This window comes from Ranitomeya variabilis, chromosome 2 (assembly GCF_051348905.1).
Source record: "Ranitomeya variabilis isolate aRanVar5 chromosome 2, aRanVar5.hap1, whole genome shotgun sequence".
Classification (NCBI taxonomy): domain Eukaryota; kingdom Metazoa; phylum Chordata; class Amphibia; order Anura; family Dendrobatidae; genus Ranitomeya; species Ranitomeya variabilis.
In genome coordinates this window covers 196,472,032-196,492,811 of record NC_135233.1, presented here as the reverse complement: position 1 = coordinate 196,492,811, position 20,780 = coordinate 196,472,032, and the positions used below count along the sequence as shown (strand labels likewise).

General features: G+C 45.1%; 1 protein-coding gene across 2 annotated transcripts in view; it reads right to left on the bottom strand.

Annotated features, from left to right (window-relative positions):
- LOC143804872 (coagulation factor VIII-like) overlaps nt 1-20,780 on the bottom strand; it is a 252,139-nt gene that overhangs the window by 99,715 nt on the left and 131,644 nt on the right. For both annotated transcript variants that reach the window (XM_077283404.1, XM_077283405.1), the window contains exon 17: nt 19,755-19,943. In XM_077283404.1, coding sequence (XP_077139519.1) covers nt 19,755-19,943 — 189 coding nt within the window. The remainder of the gene's footprint in view (nt 1-19,754; nt 19,944-20,780) is intronic.

The following is a 20,780-nucleotide window of genomic DNA, read 5'->3' as shown; positions in this document are numbered from 1 at the left end:
TTTTTGGAGTCCAGAAGGTTTCTTTTTTGGGTTTCATTTTTTCCCCTTCTACTATTGAGATGGACCCAGTCAAGGTTCAGGCTATTCATGACTGGACTCAGCCTACATCTGTTAAGAGTCTTCAGAAGTTCTTGGGTTTTGCTAATTTTTACCGTCGCTTCATCGCTAATTTTTCTGGTGTTGTTAAGCCTTTGACGGATTTGACCAAGAAGGGTTCTGATGTTACTAATTGGTCTCCTGTGGCTGTGGAGGCCTTTCGGGAGCTGAAGCGCCGGTTTTCCTCGGCTCCGGTCTTATGTCAGTCAGATGTCTCTCTTCCTTTCCAGGTCGAGGTTGATGCTTCTGAGATTGGAGCGGGGGGCTGTTTTGTCGCAGAGAAGCTCTGATGGCTCTGTGATGAAGCCATGTGCTTTCTTTTCAAGAAAGTTTTCGCCTGCCGAGCGGAATTATGATGTCGGTAATCGGGAGTTGTTGGCTATGAAGTGGGCATTTGAGGAGTGGCGACATTGGCTCGAGGGAGCTAAGCATCGTGTGGTGGTCTTGACTGATCACAAAAATCTGATTTATCTCGAGTCGGCCAAGCGGCTGAATCCTAGACAGGCTCGTTGGTCGTTGTTTTTCTCTCATTTTGATTTCGTGGTCTCGTACCTGCCTGGTTCGAAGAATGTGAAGGCTGATGCTCTTTCTAGGAGTTTTGTGCCTGACTCTCCTGGAGATTCTGAGCCGGCTGGTATCCTCAGAGAAGGGGTGATTTTGTCTACCATCTCCCCAGATTTGTGACGAGTGCTGCAGGAGTTTCAGGCGGATAGACCTGACCGTTGTCCACCGGAGAGACTGTTTGTCCCAGATAGATGGACCAACAGAGTTATTTCCGAGGTTCATTCTTCGGTGTTGGCAGGCCATCCTGGAATATTTGGTACCAGAGATTTGGTGGCCAGGTCCTTTTGGTGGCCTTCCTTGTCGCGGGATGTGCGTTCCTTTGTGCAGTCTTGTGGAATTTGTGCTCGGGCTAAGCCTTGCTGATCTCGTGCCAGTGGTTTGCTGTTACCTTTGCCTGTCCCGAAGAGGCCTTGGATGCACATTTCCATGGATTTTATTTCAGATCTCCCTGTCTCTCAGAGAATGTCTGTCATCTGGGTGGTGTGTGATCGTTTTTCTAAGATGGTCCATTTGGTGCCCTTGCCTAAGTTGCCTTCCTCCTCCGAGATGGTTCCGCTGTTTTTTCAAAATGTGGTTCGTTTGCACGGGATCCCTGAGAATATTGTTTCCGACAGAGGATCCCAGTTTGTGTCTAGATTTTGGCGGACCTTTTGTGCTAAGATGGGCATTGATTTGTCTTTTTCGTCGGCCTTCCATCCTCAGACAAATGGCCAGACCGAGCGAACTAATCAGACCTTGGAAACCTATTTAAGATGTTTTGTTTCTGCTGATCAGGACGACTGGGTGGCTTTTTTGCCATTGGCCGAATTTGCCCTTAATAATCGGGCTAGTTCTGCTACTTTGGTTTCGCCTTTTTTTTGTAATTCGGGGTTTCATCCTCGTTTTTCCTCGGGTCAGGTGGAGCCTTCTGACTGTCCTGGACTGGATCTTGTGGTGGATAGGTTGCATCAGATTTGGGATCATGTGGTGGACAATTTGAAGCTGTCACAAGAGAAGGCTCAGCGCTTTGCCAACCGCCGTCTCTGTGTGGGTCCCCGACTTCGCGTTGGGGACTTGGTGTGGTTGTCTTCTCACTTTGTTCCTATGAAGGTCTCCTCTCCCAAGTTCAAGCCTCGGTTTATCGGTCCTTATAAGATTTTGGAAGTCCTTAACCCTGTGTCATTTCGTTTGGACCTCCCAGCATCGTTTGCTATTCATAATGTGTTCCATCGGTCGTTGTTGCGGAGGTATGTGGTGCCTGTGGTTCCTTCGGTTGAGCCTCCTGCCGCTGTGCTGGTTGAGGGAGAATTGGAATACGTGGTGGAGAAGATCTTGGATTCTCGCATTTCTAGACGGAGGCTTCAGTATTTGGTTAAGTGGAAGGGCTATGGTCAGGAGTAGGGTTGAGCGAAACGGGTCGATCATTTTCAAAAGTCGCCGACTTTTGGCTAAGTCGGCGTCTCATGAAACCCGATCCGACCCCTGTGCTTGTCGGCCATGCGGTACGCGACTTTCGCGCCAAAGTCGCGTTTCAATGACGCGAAAAGCGCCATTTCTCAGCCAATGAAGGTGAACGCAGAGTGTGGGCAGCGTGATGACATAGATCCTGGTCCCCACCATCTTAGAGAAGGGCATTGCAGTGATTGGCTTGCTGTCTGCGGCGTCACAGGGGCTATAAAGGGGCGTTCCCGCCGACCGCCATCTTACTGCTGCTGATCTGAGCTTAGGGAGAGGTTGCTGCCGCTTCGTCAGAAGCAGGGAGAGCGTTAGGCAGGGTCCACTAACCACCAAACCGCTTGTGCTGCAGCGATTTCCACTGTCCAACACCACCTTCGGTGTGCAGGGACTGTGGAAGCTATTTTTTTTTTTTTTTCCCCTCAGCGCTGTAGCTCATTGGGCTGCCCTAGAAGGCTCCGTGATAGCTGTATTGCTGTGTGTACGCCACTGTGGAAACCAACTGCTTTTTTCAAAGCACATATCCTCTTGTTCCTTCCTTTCTGCACAGCTATCTTTTTTGTTTGTCCACACTTTTTATTTAATTTGTGCATCAGTCCACTCCTATTGCTGCCTGCCATACCTGGCTTACATTACTGCAGGGAGATAGTAATTGTAGGACAGTTTTTTTTTTTTTTTTTTTTTTTTTTTGTGGGAGATTAAGATTGGCATTTCTGCTACAGTGCCATCCTTGTGTGTGCCATCTCTCACTGAGTGGGCCATAGAAAGCCTATTTATTTTTTCCGTGATTTGTGTTCTAAAATCTACCTCAACACAAAAACACTACATCAATCAGTGGGAGAAAAATATTGGCCTCAGTCAGGGCTTGTGTGCCACTGCTGTGTGTGCTATCTCTCATTCAGTGGGCTATAGCAAGCCTATTTTTTTTTTTTTTTTTTAATATTATTTGGTTTCTAAAGTCTCCCTGAAAAAAAAAAAAAACCTAAAAAAACAGTGGGAGAGTAATATTGCCCTTTCAGCTTGTGTGCCAGTCTTGACTCCTGGGTGTGCCACCTCTCTCCCTCTCATTCAGTGGGCCATAGAAAGCCTATTTATTTTTTTTAAAAAATATTATTGGGTTTCTAAAGTCTCCCTGAAAAAACAAAAAATACATAAAAAAACAGTGGGAGAGTAATATTGCCCTTTCAGCTTGTGTGCCAGTCTTGACTCCTGGGTGTGCCACCTCTCTCCCTTTCATTCAGTGGGCCATAGAAAGCCTATTTATTTTTTCCGTGATTTGTGTTCTAAATTCTACCTCAACACAAAAACACTACATCAATCAGTGGGAGAAAAATATTGGCCTCAGTCAGGGCTTGTGTGCCACTGCTGTGTGTGCTATCTCTCATTCAGTGGGCTATAGCAAGCCTATTTTTTTTTTTTTTTTTTTTTTTTTTAATATTATTTGGTTTCTAAAGTCTCCCTGAAAAAAAAAAAAAAACCTAAAAAAACAGTGGGAGAGTAATATTGCCCTTTCAGCTTGTGTGCCAGTCTTGACTCCTGGGTGTGCCACCTCTCTCCCTCTCATTCAGTGGGCCATAGAAAGCCTATTTATTTTTTTTTTTTAATATTATTTGGTTTCTAATTCTCCCTGAAAAAAAAAAAAAAACCTAAAAAAACAGTGGGAGAATAATATTGCCCTTTCAGCTTGTGTGCCAGTCTTGACTCCTGGGTGTGCCACCTCTCTCCCTCTCATTCAGCGGGCCATAGAAAGCCTATTTATTTTTTTTTAAAAATATTATTGGGTTTCTAAAGTCTCCCTGAAAAAACAAAAAATACATAAAAAAACAGTGGGAGAGTAATATTGCCCTTTCAGCTTGTGTGCCAGTCTTGACTCCTGGGTGTGCCACCTCTCTCCCTTTCATTCAGTGGGCCATAGAAAGCCTATTTATTTTTTTTTTTAAATATTATTGGGTTTCTAAAGTCTCCCTGAAAAAAAAAAAAAAACCTAAAAAAACAGTGGGAGAGTAATATTGCCCTTTCAGCTTGTGTGCCAGTCTTGACTCCTGGGTGTGCCACCTCTCTCCCTCTCATTCAGTGGGCCATAGAAAGCCTATTTATTTTTTTTTTAAAATATTATTGGGTTTCTAAAGTCTCCCTGAAAAAAAAAAAAAAAACCTAAAAAAACAGTGGGAGAGTAATATTGCCCTTTCAGCTTGTGTGCCAGTCTTGACTCCTGGGTGTGCCACCTCTCTCCCTCTCATTCAGTGGGCCATAGAAAGCCTATTTTTTTTTTTTTTTAAATATTATTGGGTTTCTAAAGTCTCCCTGAAAAAACAAAAAATACATAAAAAAACAGTGGGAGAGTAATATTGCCCTTTCAGCTTGTGTGCCAGTCTTGACTCCTGGGTGTGCCACCTCTCTCCCTTTCATTCAGTGGGCCATAGAAAGCCTATTTATTTTTTCCGTGATTTGTGTTCTAAATTCTACCTCAACACAAAAACACTACATCAATCAGTGGGAGAAAAATATTGGCCTCAGTCAGGGCTTGTGTGCCACTGCTGTGTGTGCTATCTCTCATTCAGTGGGCTATAGCAAGCCTATTTTTTTTTTTTTTTTTTATATTATTTGGTTTCTAAAGTCTCCCTGAAAAAAAAAAAAAAACCTAAAAAAACAGTGGGAGAGTAATATTGCCCTTTCAGCTTGTGTGCCAGTCTTGACTCCTGGGTGTGCCACCTCTCTCCCTCTCATTCAGTGGGCCATAGAAAGCCTATTTATTTTTTTTTTTAAATATTATTGGGTTTCTAAAGTCTCCCTGAAAAAACAAAAAATACATAAAAAAACAGTGGGAGAGTAATATTGCCCTTTCAGCTTGTGTGCCAGTCTTGACTCCTGGGTGTGCCACCTCTCTCCCTTTCATTCAGTGGGCCATAGAAAGCCTATTTATTTTTTCCGTGATTTGTGTTCTAAATTCTACCTCAACACAAAAACACTACATCAATCAGTGGGAGAAAAATATTGGCCTCAGTCAGGGCTTGTGTGCCACTGCTGTGTGTGCTATCTCTCATTCAGTGGGCTATAGCAAGCCTATTTTTTTTTTTTTTTTTTATATTATTTGGTTTCTAAAGTCTCCCTGAAAAAAAAAAAAAAACCTAAAAAAACAGTGGGAGAGTAATATTGCCCTTTCAGCTTGTGTGCCAGTCTTGACTCCTGGGTGTGCCACCTCTCTCCCTCTCATTCAGTGGGCCATAGAAAGCCTATTTATTTTTTTTTTTAAATATTATTGGGTTTCTAAAGTCTCCCTGAAAAAACAAAAAATACATAAAAAAACAGTGGGAGAGTAATATTGCCCTTTCAGCTTGTGTGCCAGTCTTGACTCCTGGGTGTGCCACCTCTCTCCCTTTCATTCAGTGGGCCATAGAAAGCCTATTTATTTTTTCCGTGATTTGTGTTCTAAATTCTACCTCAACACAAAAACACTACATCAATCAGTGGGAGAAAAATATTGGCCTCAGTCAGGGCTTGTGTGCCACTGCTGTGTGTGCTATCTCTCATTCAGTGGGCTATAGCAAGCCTATTTTTTTTTTTTTTTTTTATATTATTTGGTTTCTAAAGTCTCCCTGAAAAAAAAAAAAAAACCTAAAAAAACAGTGGGAGAGTAATATTGCCCTTTCAGCTTGTGTGCCAGTCTTGACTCCTGGGTGTGCCACCTCTCTCCCTCTCATTCAGTGGGCCATAGAAAGCCTATTTATTTTTTTTTTTAAATATTATTGGGTTTCTAAAGTCTCCCTGAAAAAACAAAAAATACATAAAAAAACAGTGGGAGAGTAATATTGCCCTTTCAGCTTGTGTGCCAGTCTTGACTCCTGGGTGTGCCACCTCTCTCCCTCTCATTCAGTGGGCCATAGAAAGCCTATTTATTTTTTTTTTTTAATATTATTTGGTTTCTAATTCTCCCTGAAAAAAAAAAAAAAACCTAAAAAAACAGTGGGAGAATAATATTGCCCTTTCAGCTTGTGTGCCAGTCTTGACTCCTGGGTGTGCCACCTCTCTCCCTCTCATTCAGCGGGCCATAGAAAGCCTATTTATTTTTTTTTAAAAATATTATTGGGTTTCTAAAGTCTCCCTGAAAAAACAAAAAATACATAAAAAAACAGTGGGAGAGTAATATTGCCCTTTCAGCTTGTGTGCCAGTCTTGACTCCTGGGTGTGCCACCTCTCTCCCTCTCATTCAGTGGGCCATAGAAAGCCTATTTATTTTTTTTTTAAAATATTATTGGGTTTCTAAAGTCTCCCTGAAAAAACAAAAAATACATAAAAAAACAGTGGGAGAGTAATATTGCCCTCTCAGCTTGTGTGCCAGTCTTGACTCCTGGGTGTGCCACCTCTCTCTCTCTAATTGTGGGCCATAGAAAGCCTTTTTTTTTTTTTTTTTTAATATTATTTGGTTTCTAAAGTCTCCCTGAGAAAAAAAAAAAAATAAATTAGGTGGGAGATTAATATTGACATTAGTGCTTGAGTGACAGTCCTGCGTGTGTGTCATCTCTGTGATTTTGTGCCACAGAAAACAGAGTGTGTAACATTGTGCCTGATTTTCCTTGTGGTCTCACCAACCTGTTAAGGGATATTGAAATCATACTGAAGTTATAGCTCACCGTGTAAGTTGTTTGACAGCAACAAATAAAGTTACTTTGGTTAAGATTTTAAAACAATGAGGAAGTCTGGTGCAAGAGGTCGTCGTGGGCGTTCATTGTCAGCTGGTAATGATGGTAGTGGTAGAGGAGCATCAGGTGGTCGTGGGGATAAAAATATTCCACCTAAGTCTGGAGCTGTGGAGCCAGTTTCGTCGTCAGGCTACACAAGGCCTCGAACGCTCTCTTTTCTGGGAGTAGGAAAACCGCTTTTAAAGGCGGAGCAGCAACAGCAAGTTTTGGCTTACATTGCAGACTCAGCCTCTAGCTCTTTTGCCTCCTCTTCCGAAACTGGTAAATGTAAAAGCAGCGCGTCGCTTGTGGATGTTCACGGTCAGGGACAAGTCGCTTCCTTGTCCTCCTCAGCAAAAACTACAACAAGAGAGAAGGATGCAGCAGGCGACACAACGGGTCACTCCATGGAGCTCTTTACACATACCGTCCCTGGCTTAGAAAGTGAAACATTTAACAGGCCATGCCCATTACAAGTATATTCTGACATGGAGTGCACTGATGCACAGCCACAGCCAGAGTACTATGCTGCTCCTTTGACTCAGACCACCACATTGCCCTCTCAGGGTACAGATCCACAATCAGACCCTGATGAGACTATGTTGCCCCGCCACGAACGCTATACCACCGACCGACACAGTGACACAGACGAAGTTGCACACGAGCTCGAAGAGGAGGTAATAGATGACCCAGTTATTGACCCCGATTGGCAGCCATTGGGGGAACAGGGTGCAGGCGGCAGTAGTTCAGAAGCGGAGGTGGAGGAGGGGCCGCAGCAGGCATCAACATCGCAACAGGTTACATCTGCCGGGCCCGTATCTGGCCCAAAACGCGTGTCAAAGCCAAAACCTGTTGGAGCACAGCGTTGCCATCCGGTTAAAGCTCAGTCTGCAATCCCTGAAAAGGGATCCGAGTCTAGGAAGAGTGCAGTCTGGCATTTTTTTAAACAACATCCAACTGATCAGCGCAAAGTCATCTGTCAAAAATGTTCAACTAGCTTAAGCAGAGGTCAGAATCTGAAAAGTCTAAATACTAGTTGCATGCATAGACACTTAACCACCATGCATTTTCAAGCCTGGACTAACTACCAAACGTCCCTCAAGGTTGTAGCACCCTCGGCCAATGAAGCTAGTCAGCAACGCAACATCCCTTCCGTCACTGTAAGGCCACCATTTTCCGCACCACAGGCAGTATCTGTGCAGGTTTCTTTGCCAGCCAAAAGCAGTCAGGGTCAGGGAATCACCAGTTTTGTAGGAGGAAATATTGCATCTAGGGCACCGGCGGAAACAATACCGTCTCCAACCGTCTCTCAGTCTGCCATGTACACCGGCACACCCGAAAGTTCCACGATCTCCAGCTCTCCAGTCCAGCTCACCCTACATGAGACTCTGGTTAGAAAAAGGAAGTACTTATCCTCGCATCCGCGTACACAGGGTTTTAACGCCCACATAGCTAGACTAATCTCGTTAGAGATGATGCCCTACCGGTTAGTTGAAAGCGAAGCTTTCAAAGCCCTGATGGAGTACGCTGAACCACGATACGAGCTACCCAGTCGACACTTTTTTTCCAGAAAAGCCATCCCAGCCCTGCACCAGCATGTTAAACAGCGCATCGTCCATGCACTCAGGCAATCTGTGAGTACAAAGGTGCACCTGACTACAGATGCATGGACCAGTAGGCATGGCCAGGGACGTTATGTGTCCATCACGGCACACTGGGTGAATGTGGTGGATGCAGGGTCCACAGGCGACATCAATTTAGGGACAGTTGTGCCTAGCCCACGGTCTAGGAAACAGTTGGCTGTAGGCGTTCGCACCCCCTCCTCCTCCTCCTCCTCGTCCTCCTGCAGAAGCTACAGCTCTTCCACAGAACGCAGTCTGCCAACCACTCCATCGGCAGATGACACTGTTGCACACCAGTTGTCCCATTATGGGCCAGCTACTGCCAAGCGTCAGCAGGCTGTATTGGCTATGAAGTGCTTGGGCGACAATAGACACACCGCGGAAGTTCTGTCCGAGTTCTTGCAACAAGAAACGCAGTCGTGGCTGGGCACAGTAGATCTTGAGGCAGGCAAGGTAGTGAGTGATAACGGAAGGAATTTCATGGCTGCCATCTCCCTTTCCCAACTGAAACACATTCCTTGCCTGGCTCACACCTTAAACCTGGTGGTGCAGTGCTTATTGAAAACTTATCCTGGGTTCTCCGACCTGCTCCTCAAAGTGCGTGCACTTTGCTCACATATCCGACGTTCGCCTGTACACGCCAGCCGTATGCAGACCTATCAGCGGTCTTTGAACCTTCCCCAGCATCGCCTAATCATAGACGTTGCAACAAGGTGGAACTCAACACTGCACATGCTTCAGAGACTGTGCGAACAGAGGCGTGCTGTTATTTATTTGTGGGAGGATACACGGGCAGGCAGTAGGATGGCAGACATGGAGTTGTCAGGTGTGCAGTGGTCTAAGATACAAGACATGTGTCAAGTCCTTCAGTGCTTTGAGGAATGCACACGGCTGGTTAGTGCAGACAACGCCGTAATAAGCATGAGCATCCCCCTAATGCGTCTGCTGATGCAAAGTTTGACGCACATAAAGGAGCAGGCGTCTGCACCAGAGGAAGAGGAAAGCCTTGATGACAGTCAGCCATTGTCTGGTCAGGGCAGTGTACAGGACGAGGTAGCGGGCGAAGAGGAGGTGGAGGACGAGGAGGATGATGGGGATGAGTATATTTTTAATGCCGAACCTTTCCCGGGGGCACAGGAATTTGGTTGCGTGTCACGGCCGGGTTCTGGTTTTTTGAGGGACACAAGTGACGTAGATTTGCCTGCAACTGCCCCTCAACCAATCACAACCGGAGATTTGACAACTGGAACTTTGGCCCACATGGCGGATTATGCCTTACGTATCCTAAAAAGGGACACACGCATTACGAAAATGATGAACGATGACGATTACTGGTTGGCCTGCCTCCTTGATCCACGCTATAAAGGCAAATTGCAAAATATTATGCCACATGAGAACTTGGAACTAATATTAGCAACCAAACAATCAACTCTTGTTGACCGTTTGCTTCAGGCATTCCCAGCACACAGCGCACGTGATCGTTCTCACACGAGCTCCAGGGGGCAGCAGACTAGGAGTGTTAGGGGTGCACACATCAGAAGTGGCATTGGACAGAGGGGTTTTCTGACCAGGTTGTGGAGTGATTTTGCTATGACCGCAGACAGGACAGGTACTGCTGCATCAATTGAAAGTGACAGGAGACAACATTTGTCCAGTATGGTTACTAACTATTTTTCATCCCTTATCGATGTTCTCCCTCAACCGTCATTCCCATTTGATTACTGGGCCTCCAAATTAGACACCTGGCCAGAATTGGCAGAATATGCATTGCAGGAGCTTGCTTGCCCGGCAGCAAGTGTCCTATCAGAAAGAGTATTCAGTGCTGCAGGTTCAATATTAACCGAAAAAAGGACTCGTCTGGCTACCCAAAATGTTGACGATCTAACATTCATTAAAATGAACCACAACTGGATTTCGAAATCTTTTGCCCCACCTTGCCCGGCCGACACCTAGCTTTCCTATGAAAAGCTCTTGCCTGTGAATTACTTTTCTAATGTCTAATTTGCTGCAGCTGATTGTACAGCATACGACATGTTTACACCTCCCTAAATGGCAAAACTCCCCACACGGGGCCGTGGTATCGCGACTTGGCGCAAGCACCCGTGAGACTGCTGTTTGTCTGAAGAGGTGGGTGTGCTCGCTTTTGGTTGACGGCATTGCTACTGGGTCCCTCATAGTACAATGTAGTGTCTCTGGCGGTGGTGGTGCGCACCCAACGTCAGACACACCGTTGTAACATGAGGGGCCCTGGGGCGGTCCCGCCGGCCTCAAGAGAGTTCCCCCCTACCCCAGCTCAAAATGTGCTCTACCACGTGCAAAATTATGTCGCACAGCTCCACCAATCTTTAGTCTATTCGCTGACATCATTCAATGTCTGGCACTGACAATACAAATTTGTAGACATCTATGATGCAACTTAAAGTAGTCTGTGTCTGTGTCCTATATTGGCACCATTAAATAGTTACTGCCAAATTACTATGTCAGAAACTCAGTAGATGAGCCCACCCCTGTACCTAAGTATGCCACCTTTTTTTTTTGTTTTGGTTGTTTTGCGAGACATTAACATCTATTTATATTTTGGGAGTACTGGGACAGACACTCCTTGCACTACTCCTCCACTCACCACCAAGCTGCCTGTGTATCCATGTAACCGCTGTAAAACTGCCATGAGCCTATTGTTTGTTATTTTAGGCCTTTGATAGCCTGTCTGCGGCCCCTACTTGCAATACTCCTCCACTGACCACCAAGCTGCCTGCCCGTGTATCCATGTAACCGCTGTGAAACTGCCATGAGCCTATTGTTTGTTATGTTAGGCCTTTGATAGCCTGTCTGCGGTCCCTACTTTAAATACTCCTCCACTGACCAGACCACTGCTGCCCGTGTACCCCTGGAACCAATTATAAAGTGCCTACAGCCAGCCCATTTTCTTATGTTAGGCCTTTGAAGCCTGTCTGCGGTCCCTACTTTAAATACTCCTCCACTGACCACCAAGCTGCCTGCCCGTGTATCCATGTAACCGCTGTAAAACTGCCATGAGCCTATTGTTTGTTATTTTAGGCCTTTGATAGCCTGTCTGCGGCCCCTACTTGCAATACTCCTCCACTGACCACAATGCTGCCTGGAGTGCCTGCCTGTGTATCCATGTAACCGATGTAAAACTGCCATGACTGCCTACTGTTTGTTATTTTAGGCCTTTGATAGCCTGTCTGCAGCCCCTACTTGCAATACTCCTCCACTGACCACCAAGCTGCCTGCCCGTGTATCCATGTAACCGCTGTGAAACTGCCATGAGCCTATTGTTTGTTATGTTAGGCCTTTGATAGCCTGTCTGCGGTCCCTACTTTAAATACTCCTCCACTGACCAGACCACTGCTGCCCGTGTACCCCTGGAACCAATTATAAAGTGCCTACAGCCAGCCCATTTTCTTATGTTAGGCCTTTGAAGCCTGTCTGCGGTCCCTACTTTAAATACTCCTCCACTGACCACCAAGCTGCCTGCCCGTGTATCCATGTAACCGCTGTAAAACTGCCATGAGCCTATTGTTTGTTATTTTAGGCCTTTGATAGCCTGTCTGCGGCCCCTACTTGCAATACTCCTCCACTGACCACAATGCTGCCTGGAGTGCCTGCCTGTGTATCCATGTAACCGATGTAAAACTGCCATGACTGCCTACTGTTTGTTATTTTAGGCCTTTGATAGCCTGTCTGCAGCCCCTACTTGCAATACTCCTCCACTGACCACACCAATGCTGCCCGTGTACCCCTGGAACCTATTTAAAAGTTCATAGAGCCTAGTTATATATTTTATTTACTATTAATAAGGCCATGATGGACTACGCTGTACCACGCTACAAGCTAACCAGTCGACACTTCTTTTGCGAGAAAAGCCATCCCAACCCTCCACCAGCATGTAGAAGACCGCATTGTCCATGCACTCTGGCAATCTGTGAGTACAAAGGTGCACCTGACAACAGACGCATGGACCTGTAGGCATGGCCACGGAAGATTACGTGTCCATTACGGCGCAATGGGTTAATGTGGTGGATGCATGGTCCACAGGGGACAGCCTACTAAGTCTGTCTGCAGTCCCTAATTCAAATTGTCCTCCACTGTCTAAATCGGAACTTCCACCTTCTGGCTTTCGGCCTATAGTATCAGAAATTAAACTGCATTTGGCCTTCAACTTTGGTTAGGGCCTACTAACGGCTTCTGCCCCTCCCTGGTGTTGCCCTCAACTAAATAAAGCTGAGCTTCAACCTTCTGCTCCAAATTACCATTTTAAAAAATGCAATAGGCTTTTCCGGCCTACTAAAGGTGTCTGCCCCTCCCTGGTGTTGTCCTCAACTGAACAAAGCTGAGCTTCAACCTTCCGGCTCTCATTATGTGGTTTTAAAAAAAAAATGGTGGTTAGGGCCTACTAACGGCTTCTGCCCCTCCCTGGTGTTGCCCTCAACTAAATAAAGCTGAGCTTCAACCTTCTGCTCCAAATTACCATTTTGAAAAATGCAATAGGCTTTTCAGGCCTACTAAAGGTGTCTGTCTGTGTGCCCCTCCCTGGTGTTGTCCTCAACTAAATAAAGCTGAGCTTCAACCTTCCGGCTCTCATTATGTGGTTTAAAAAAAAAAAATGGTGGTTAGGGCCTACTAACGGCTTCTGCCCCTCCCTGGTGTTGCCCTCAAGTAAATAAAGCTGAGCTTCAACCTTCTGCTCCAAATTACCATTTTAAAAAATGCAATAGGCTTTTCCGGCCTACTAAAGGTGTCTGCCCCTCCCTGGTGTTGTCCTCAACTGAACAAAGCTGAGCTTCCACATTCTGGCTTTCGCCCTATACTATCAGATATTAAACTGCATTTGGCCTACTAGTGTGGTTAGGCCCTTGAAACAGTGTCTGCTGCTCTTGGGTTTGCTACTCCACTGAACAAAGCAATGCCGCCTGTTTAGTCCTGTTACCAATTTTGAACTGCATGTAGCCTACTTTATTCTTTGGCCCTATATCTGTTTCCTCCTCATCCTGCCCATTGCCCAGCCACTGCTAAATGAGTCTGCTGGTACATTGACCTAGACCACTACATTCCCCTTGTACTCTACACAGCCAGAATCTGTCCCTGCTGAAAGTAAGGTTCCCCTTCCCGCATGTTATACCACCTTACACAGGGACAAAGAGGAAGGTGCAGATGAAAGTGCAGGTTCCTTCATCAGGTGGGGGGGCATACTCGTTGGCGACGTCACTGGCACAGGGCCCCTCAGAGTACGCAAAAGTGTCGCTGCTGGTGGGAGGCGCCCCCGCCATGCAAACACACCGCCGTACTTTGAGGGGCCCTGTGCCAGTGGCAATGCGAACGAGTGGGCCCCCCCTGCTTGCTCAGGATCACAGCACTTGCAACTTTTAAATACTTACCTTTCCCTGCAACACCGCCGTGACGTAGTCCGCATTTCCTGGGCCCACGAAAAACTTGAGCCAGCCCTACTCCCCCCACAACTTTCCCCCAATTCCCTATGCCCAACTATTATTATACAGTTAATTAAGATTGGCAAGCTTCAGAAACAAGAATGGATGTTTTTGGCATTAAAATGGGCACTGTAGGTGTTTTCCTGGCCTCCACTCACTGCCGACTATGCTTCCCCATTGACTTGCATTGGGTTTCGTGTTTCGGTCGATCCCCGACTTTTAGCGATAATCGGCCGACTGCACTCGACTCGACTCTGGACAAAATCGGGTTTCCCAAAACCCTACTCGATCTTAAAAAAATGAAAGTCGCTCAACCCTAGTCAGGAGGATAATTCCTGGGTTGTCGCCTCTGATGTTCATGCGGCTGATTTGGTTCGTGCCTTCCATGTGGCTCACCCTGATCGCCCTGGGGTTTTTTGATGAGGGTTCGGTGACCCCTCCTCAAGGGGGGGGTACTGTTGTGAACTCTGTTTTCGGGCTCCCTCTTGTGGTCACAGGTGGTATTGTGTGAGTTTTGTTTTTGGGCTCCCCCTGGTGGCTTTGTTTGTTATCCTGCGGATCTGTGGCTGGATCAGCTGCCTTGTTATGCACTAGGGAGTTTCCTATTTAGCTCTGCATCACCTTCACTTGTTGCCAGCTGTCGATGTATTCAGTGCTATTCTGATCTCCCCTGATTATCTTCATTTTCAGTCTCTTCTGGAGAAGCTAAGTTTCTGTTTGATTATTTTTTGCTCATCAGTCTGCAATATGATTTCAGTGTATGATGAGTTTAGTCCAGCTTGCTAATTTGTGAGTTCTCTCTGCTGGTAAGCTCTGGGGTACGGAGTTGCTTCCCCCGCACCGTTAGTTGGTGCGGGGGCTCGAGCAATCTCTGCGTGGATATTTTGCTTAGGGTTTTCTATTGACCGCACAGCTCCCTTCCTATTTTCTGCTATCTAGTGTTAGCGGGCCTCATTTGCTAAATCTATTTCATCTCTGCGTTTGTGCTTTCCCCTTAACTCACCGTTAATATTTGTGGGGGGCTTTTCTATATCTTTGGGGTCATTTCTCTGAGGCAAGTAAGGACTTTACTTTCCCTCTAGGAATAGGTAGTTTCTCAGGCCGTGAAGAGACATCTAGGATTTCCAGGTAACGTTCCACGGCTGCCTATAGTTGTTTGCGGATAGGATCAGGTTGCGGTCAATCCAGATACCACTTCCCCAGGGCTGGTCGTAGGTTTAGTTACTTAGCTAGTCAAACTTGCGATCCTTGCCACTAGGATTATAACAATGGGGCCCCAGAAGTGATAGAGAGTGACCAGGGACCCGCATTCACAGCAAATCTCACACGGGAGATCTGGTCAGCAGTAGGGTCAGATCTAGGCCTACGCACTCCCTACAATCCCCAGAGTAGCGAGAAAGTGGAAAGACTGAATGGGACACTTAAGAACAGGATGTTGAAAGTTGCCCAAGAGACAAACAAACCATGGCAGGAGACACTCCTAATCACACTACTTAGTGTTAGGCACACTCCCAGAGGCCCAGAAAAGCTGTCACCATATGAAATTTTGTTTGGGTCTAGTCCCATGTTAGGGGTATTCTTCCCTCAGCAGCTGACTATGCAATATAATGCTTTGTCTGCTTATGTAATTGAACTCACCAAGAAACTTTCTAATATCCATTCTCGAGTTTTTTTCTTCATTGCAAGATCCAGATTCAGTGTCCAGTACGCACTCCTTGAAGCCAGGAGACTGGGTGTTGGTGAAAAAGTTTGTAAGGAGAACACCACTCGATCCCAGATTTAATGGTCCTTTCCAAGTGCTGCTGATGACACCAACCTCTGTGAAACTGGAGGGAAGACCCACTTGGATCCACTCATCGCATTGCAAGAAAGCTCCCCTACTAGAGGATGACACCTAAGCCAGTATGATGTTGTGAATGCCCTGCCTGACCGGATAGATGACCTACCTGATAAAGAATACACACCACTGACTACAAATGCTGCTGACTAAGAGACTGATTGCAATGAACCGACGTTAGGGACAGATCCGCTGACCGCCCATTTGCGAAAAGTCTGTACGGAGGGGGTGTATGCGCTAGGCATGCGTCAGCTCACCGACAGCATAAAAGAGTTGCAGTGCTTTGGGACAGGAGGCTAGGATTAGGGCAAGTGATATCTAAGGGGGGATTTTGATGGAAATATATATCATATAGATCTCACTTGCGTATATACTCCTATATAATTATATATACTCATGTATACTCATATATCCACAGCTAATATATACACTATAATCAATTGCTTAAAATGGCTGACATAAACTGATATAAGCCAGACAGACTGTTTGGGGCTTTCCAGAGAAAAGCGGAACAGTACCAGATGTACTAAATGGTGATCAGATGTCTCAACTTTGTCCTAGATGCAGAAAGATGCAGACAGCGACATTTTAGTTGCTTAATCAGCATTCATATGTGCATTAATCACAATATTCCATATATATTTAGATAACCAATAACAGAGGAGCTAGACAATATGGTAATTAACTAACCACCTCCTTTCTATATGCAATTATAAAACCATGTATGTACAATAAATCATCAGTATTGGTGGAATGTTATTGTCACAATGGTGTGCAGTCTCATTCTTCATGAGCGCTCAAAATACTCAGTCTAATTGGGAATGGCCACAGCACACACAGGGATAGATTTATCCAAACCAAATTTTCATAACAATATGTTCGTAGAACAACCACAACATGCCCAAAATATACATACAGATTTGTAACAAATTAAAGGCACAGAGGGTACATGTCATTTCTAACATAGTAAAAACAACAACGAATAACAAAGTGAGAGTTGCTGTTTTTGCTTATCCCGCTGTACAAGTATGAAATAAAAAGTAATCAAATAGTTGTATTTATCCCAAAATTGTAGCAAAAAAGGCTACAGTTTGTTATGTGAAAATGTAGCCCTCGTAGGCCTCTATAATTGAAAAAATGAAAAAGGCTCTCAGAATACGAAGCTTCATAAAATAAGAAAAAAAAGGTATCAAAAAGTTGCAACATAGCCAAAAATGCACTAGTTAAAATGAGCGCTAGTCCCATACAAAAATAAGTCATTATAGAGCTCTGTCTACAGAAAAATAAGAAAAAATGTTGGTCTCGGAACATAGCAGCTCATGTGACTAAAAAAATTAGATTTTTTGTGTGTTAAAGTAGTAAACCAAAAATAAATATAAAAAGTATATTGTCACTACCACATCAATCTGTGAACTCAGTAGTGAACAGTGTATAAAAAAGTCAAGAAAAAAATGCCGTGTGGTGAAATATGTGTGTATATATACACTCACAGGCCACTTTATTAGGTACACCTGTCCAACTTCTTGTTAACACTTAATTTCTAATCAGCCAATCACATGGCGGCAACTCAGTGCATTTAGGCATGTAGACATGGTCAAGACAATCTCCTGCAGTTCAAACCGAGCATCAGTATGGGTTGTTGGTGCCAGAAGGGCTGGTCTGAGTATTTCAGAAACTGCTGATCTACTGGGATTTTCACGCACAACCATCTCTAGGGTTTACAGAGAATGGTCCGAAAAAGAAAAAAAATCCAGTGAGCGGCAGTTCTGTGGGCGGAAATGCCTTGTTGATGCCAGAGGTCAGAGGAGAATGGGCAGACTGGTTCGAGCTGATAGAAAGGCAACAGTGACTCAAATCGCCACCCGTTACAACCAAGGTAGGCCTAAGAGCATCTCTGAACGCACAGTGCGTCGAACTTTGAGGCAGATGGGCTACAGCAGCAGAAGACCACACCGGGTACCACTCCTTTCAGCTAAGAACAGGAAACTGAGGCTACAATTTGTACAAGCTCATCGAAATTTGGACAGTAGAAGATTGGAAAAACGTTGCTTGGTCTGATGAGTCTCGATTTCTGCTGCGACATTCGGATGGTAGGGTCAGAATTTGGCGTAAACAACATGAAAGCATGGCTCCATCCTGCCTTGTATGGAGCATCTTTGGGATGTGCAGCCGACAAATCTGCGGCAACTGTGTGATGCCATCATGTCAATATGGACCAAAATCTCTGAGGAATGCTTCCAGCACCTTGTTGAATCTATGCCACGAAGAATTGAGGCAGTTCTGAAGGCAAAAGGGGGTCCAACCCGTTACTAGCATGGTGTACCTAATAAAGTGGCCGGTGAGTGTATATGTGTGTGCAGTGGACTGTGTATAGATTTATTGTGTCAATGGCAATAATGTAACATCTGTCTTGAAAAGCTGCAGGTCGCACCCAGGTGTTAATATGTATTTTCCTGAGACAAGTAGAATTCTGTCTCCAATCTCACCGGAGGGTCCTGCTGGAAGCCAAGAAGAAAGGTAACATTTGACACCTCCTAGCTCTTGGAAGAGAGATGTCAATTATGGCGTGATAGTATCTCTGTGAGAACTTTTACACAAAGGATCTCAAGAGAAAATAATATATTCATCGGGGGGTGCGGCTGTGGTCCAATCAAAAAACAAGCAATTATGATATTAACCTGAGGGGCTGGTCTAGAAACCTGACCTCCAGACCAAAGCTATAAATTAGGGCTGTATACAGAGACACGTGTTCACATGTGAGGGCAGCCTGAGACGCTGATGTGTTCCACCAACTCCATTCACCCCCCCTCAGGGAGCAGAAAGCAAACTACCAGTTAGATGATTTCTGTAAGTTTTCTCTTGTTATTTTATACTGTTTTGCATAAGTTGTATGTCTTTTCATTATCATATTTTCATACTTTTTCTTACTCTAAGCACTGAACCTTTTTGCATTAAAGTATAAAACTTTAACAAGTTGAAGCTTGAATGTTCTAAAAGAATCCATAGCCTAGGGTGTGTGAGCCTTATGAGTGGTGGACATTATTAGTTATTAGTACTAATATTTCCGGGACTCATCGTCCGTGTATTCGGAGAGTGGTGGCAGCATGTATGAGCGGGTGTGTGGCCTGGGTCAGTGTGTGATTTATGCTCCCATTACAGCATAGGACAGAGGTTGAATGCTGGACTGAAAGAGGGGAGATATATAACCCTTGCAGGCACAACCCAAGTCACGTGCTGAGAGCGGGCACATGACGAATTAGTTACACCACGGAGTAGGGATCCGTGACATTCTGTAATTGTTATTTATTTTGTTAATTTCACCTTCCAAAAGGTGTAATAAAAAGTGATGAAATAGTCTTATAGACCAGAAAATCGTACCGCTGAAAATGACATTGTGTCAGATTGTGTTCATAGTGGGATCCGATTTCCTCTGATGTGGAGAAAATACAAAAAAAAAATGTTCTCTGTGTCCTCCATTCTGTCAGTCCGTGGAAATCTGAGTCATCCGAGTGTAGTCCGATATTTTGTCAGATTGCATTTGACCAGAAAATATGGTGGTCTGCACGAGACCTTAGGGCTAAGGCACACACTATCTTTTCGGTCTGAGTGCCATCAGTTAAAAAACGGATCTCGGTTGGACCGATGTTACTCTATGGGACAGTGCAGATGAAAGATTTTTTCAGTGATGGAATCTGCACGTGAAAACATATGGCAGCATGCAAGATCTTCCATCGAATATCGGATGAGACTCACACATTCAAGTCCATGGGTGTGAAAAAAGAATCGGATGACGTAAGGAGACACAGTATAGAATGCGATTATTATGCGTACATTGTAATTTAGTAATATAGGAAACTGGAAATGATTAATCGCTGCTGGTGTGAAAAATACGGATTATGTATGGATGACTAGTAAGAAAAAAATTGTCTCATGGTTCCACTTGTGTGAACCTTACGATGTATAGTGAAAAACCTGCCAATCTAGCTGCACCAGGTGGGGACGAGGCGGCAAGAAGCCTCAAGCTGACGGTTTTCCCCCATTTATTGAAGACTAAAAATATTTGTTTATTTACCGGGTGAGCATTAGAGGTGTAAAACCAGGTCCGGCATTCCTCTTCAGAGTCTGTGGGTCCAAACTGGGAGCTGACTTTTCCTGTGTATGTACGAGTCTGCTGCGGGGGAACATTCTCCTCTCTCCATGGCACTGCTAGGACATTGGAATAGAAGGAGTATGGACGAGAGGCCATGTTCTTAAATTGTACCTGTAAGAAAATGATACAAGCATTAGAGCCCAAGGCTACTGGAAAGTCCAATGTGCTCGAAGATCTGCTACACATTTTAGCTTTGTCACACGTTCTTGGCATGAATCAAGGCAAAACCCGCTGTGTGCAAGAACTCGTGGTGCAAATGTGTGACAGTTTTGCAGAAGGACCTGCATTCATAAGGTGACATGACTATGACTTGTGACCAGAGCTCTGATCTGGGGGATACATTTAGGCTGTCTAGTATGTGTTCTGAATTTGTTAAAAGGGTTGTCCACTACTAGAACAACCCGTGAATAAACTAAATGTTCGGCCCCGGTAAAATAACAACTCCTATACTCACCTCCCATGCCGGCTCCATTCCAGCTGTGTCGGCACTCACTCTCCCCATGTTGTGACACATGACGCCGGCACCCAATCATCGCTGGTGTCACTGTCTCCACCTTTGGACAAACTGAACATGAAGAGGAAGCCGGGGATCAAATGCAGCACGGACTTCCTCTTCTTGTTTGATTTGTCCGAAGGTGGAGACAGTGACAGCAGCGATGATTAGGCGCCGGGTATCACGTGTCATTCCACCCCATCACAGTCCCTGGACCATAAGTCTTGTTGTCTGGGTAGTTTGCGCAGTGTAGACAATGCATTGTTTTTTGAGTTTGGGTCAGGAACCTGTCTTTATTTCTGGGCCTGTATTTTTGGGGAGATGTTACGTCCAGTGGTCTCTAAAGTTAGAGTTCTGGTCTGGGTTATAGATAAGCTTCGGGTTAGAAGTCTGAATTTATCTATAGGTCTTCTATATGGTGTGAGTTTATGTAGAGATCTTTATTTTTGCTGGTA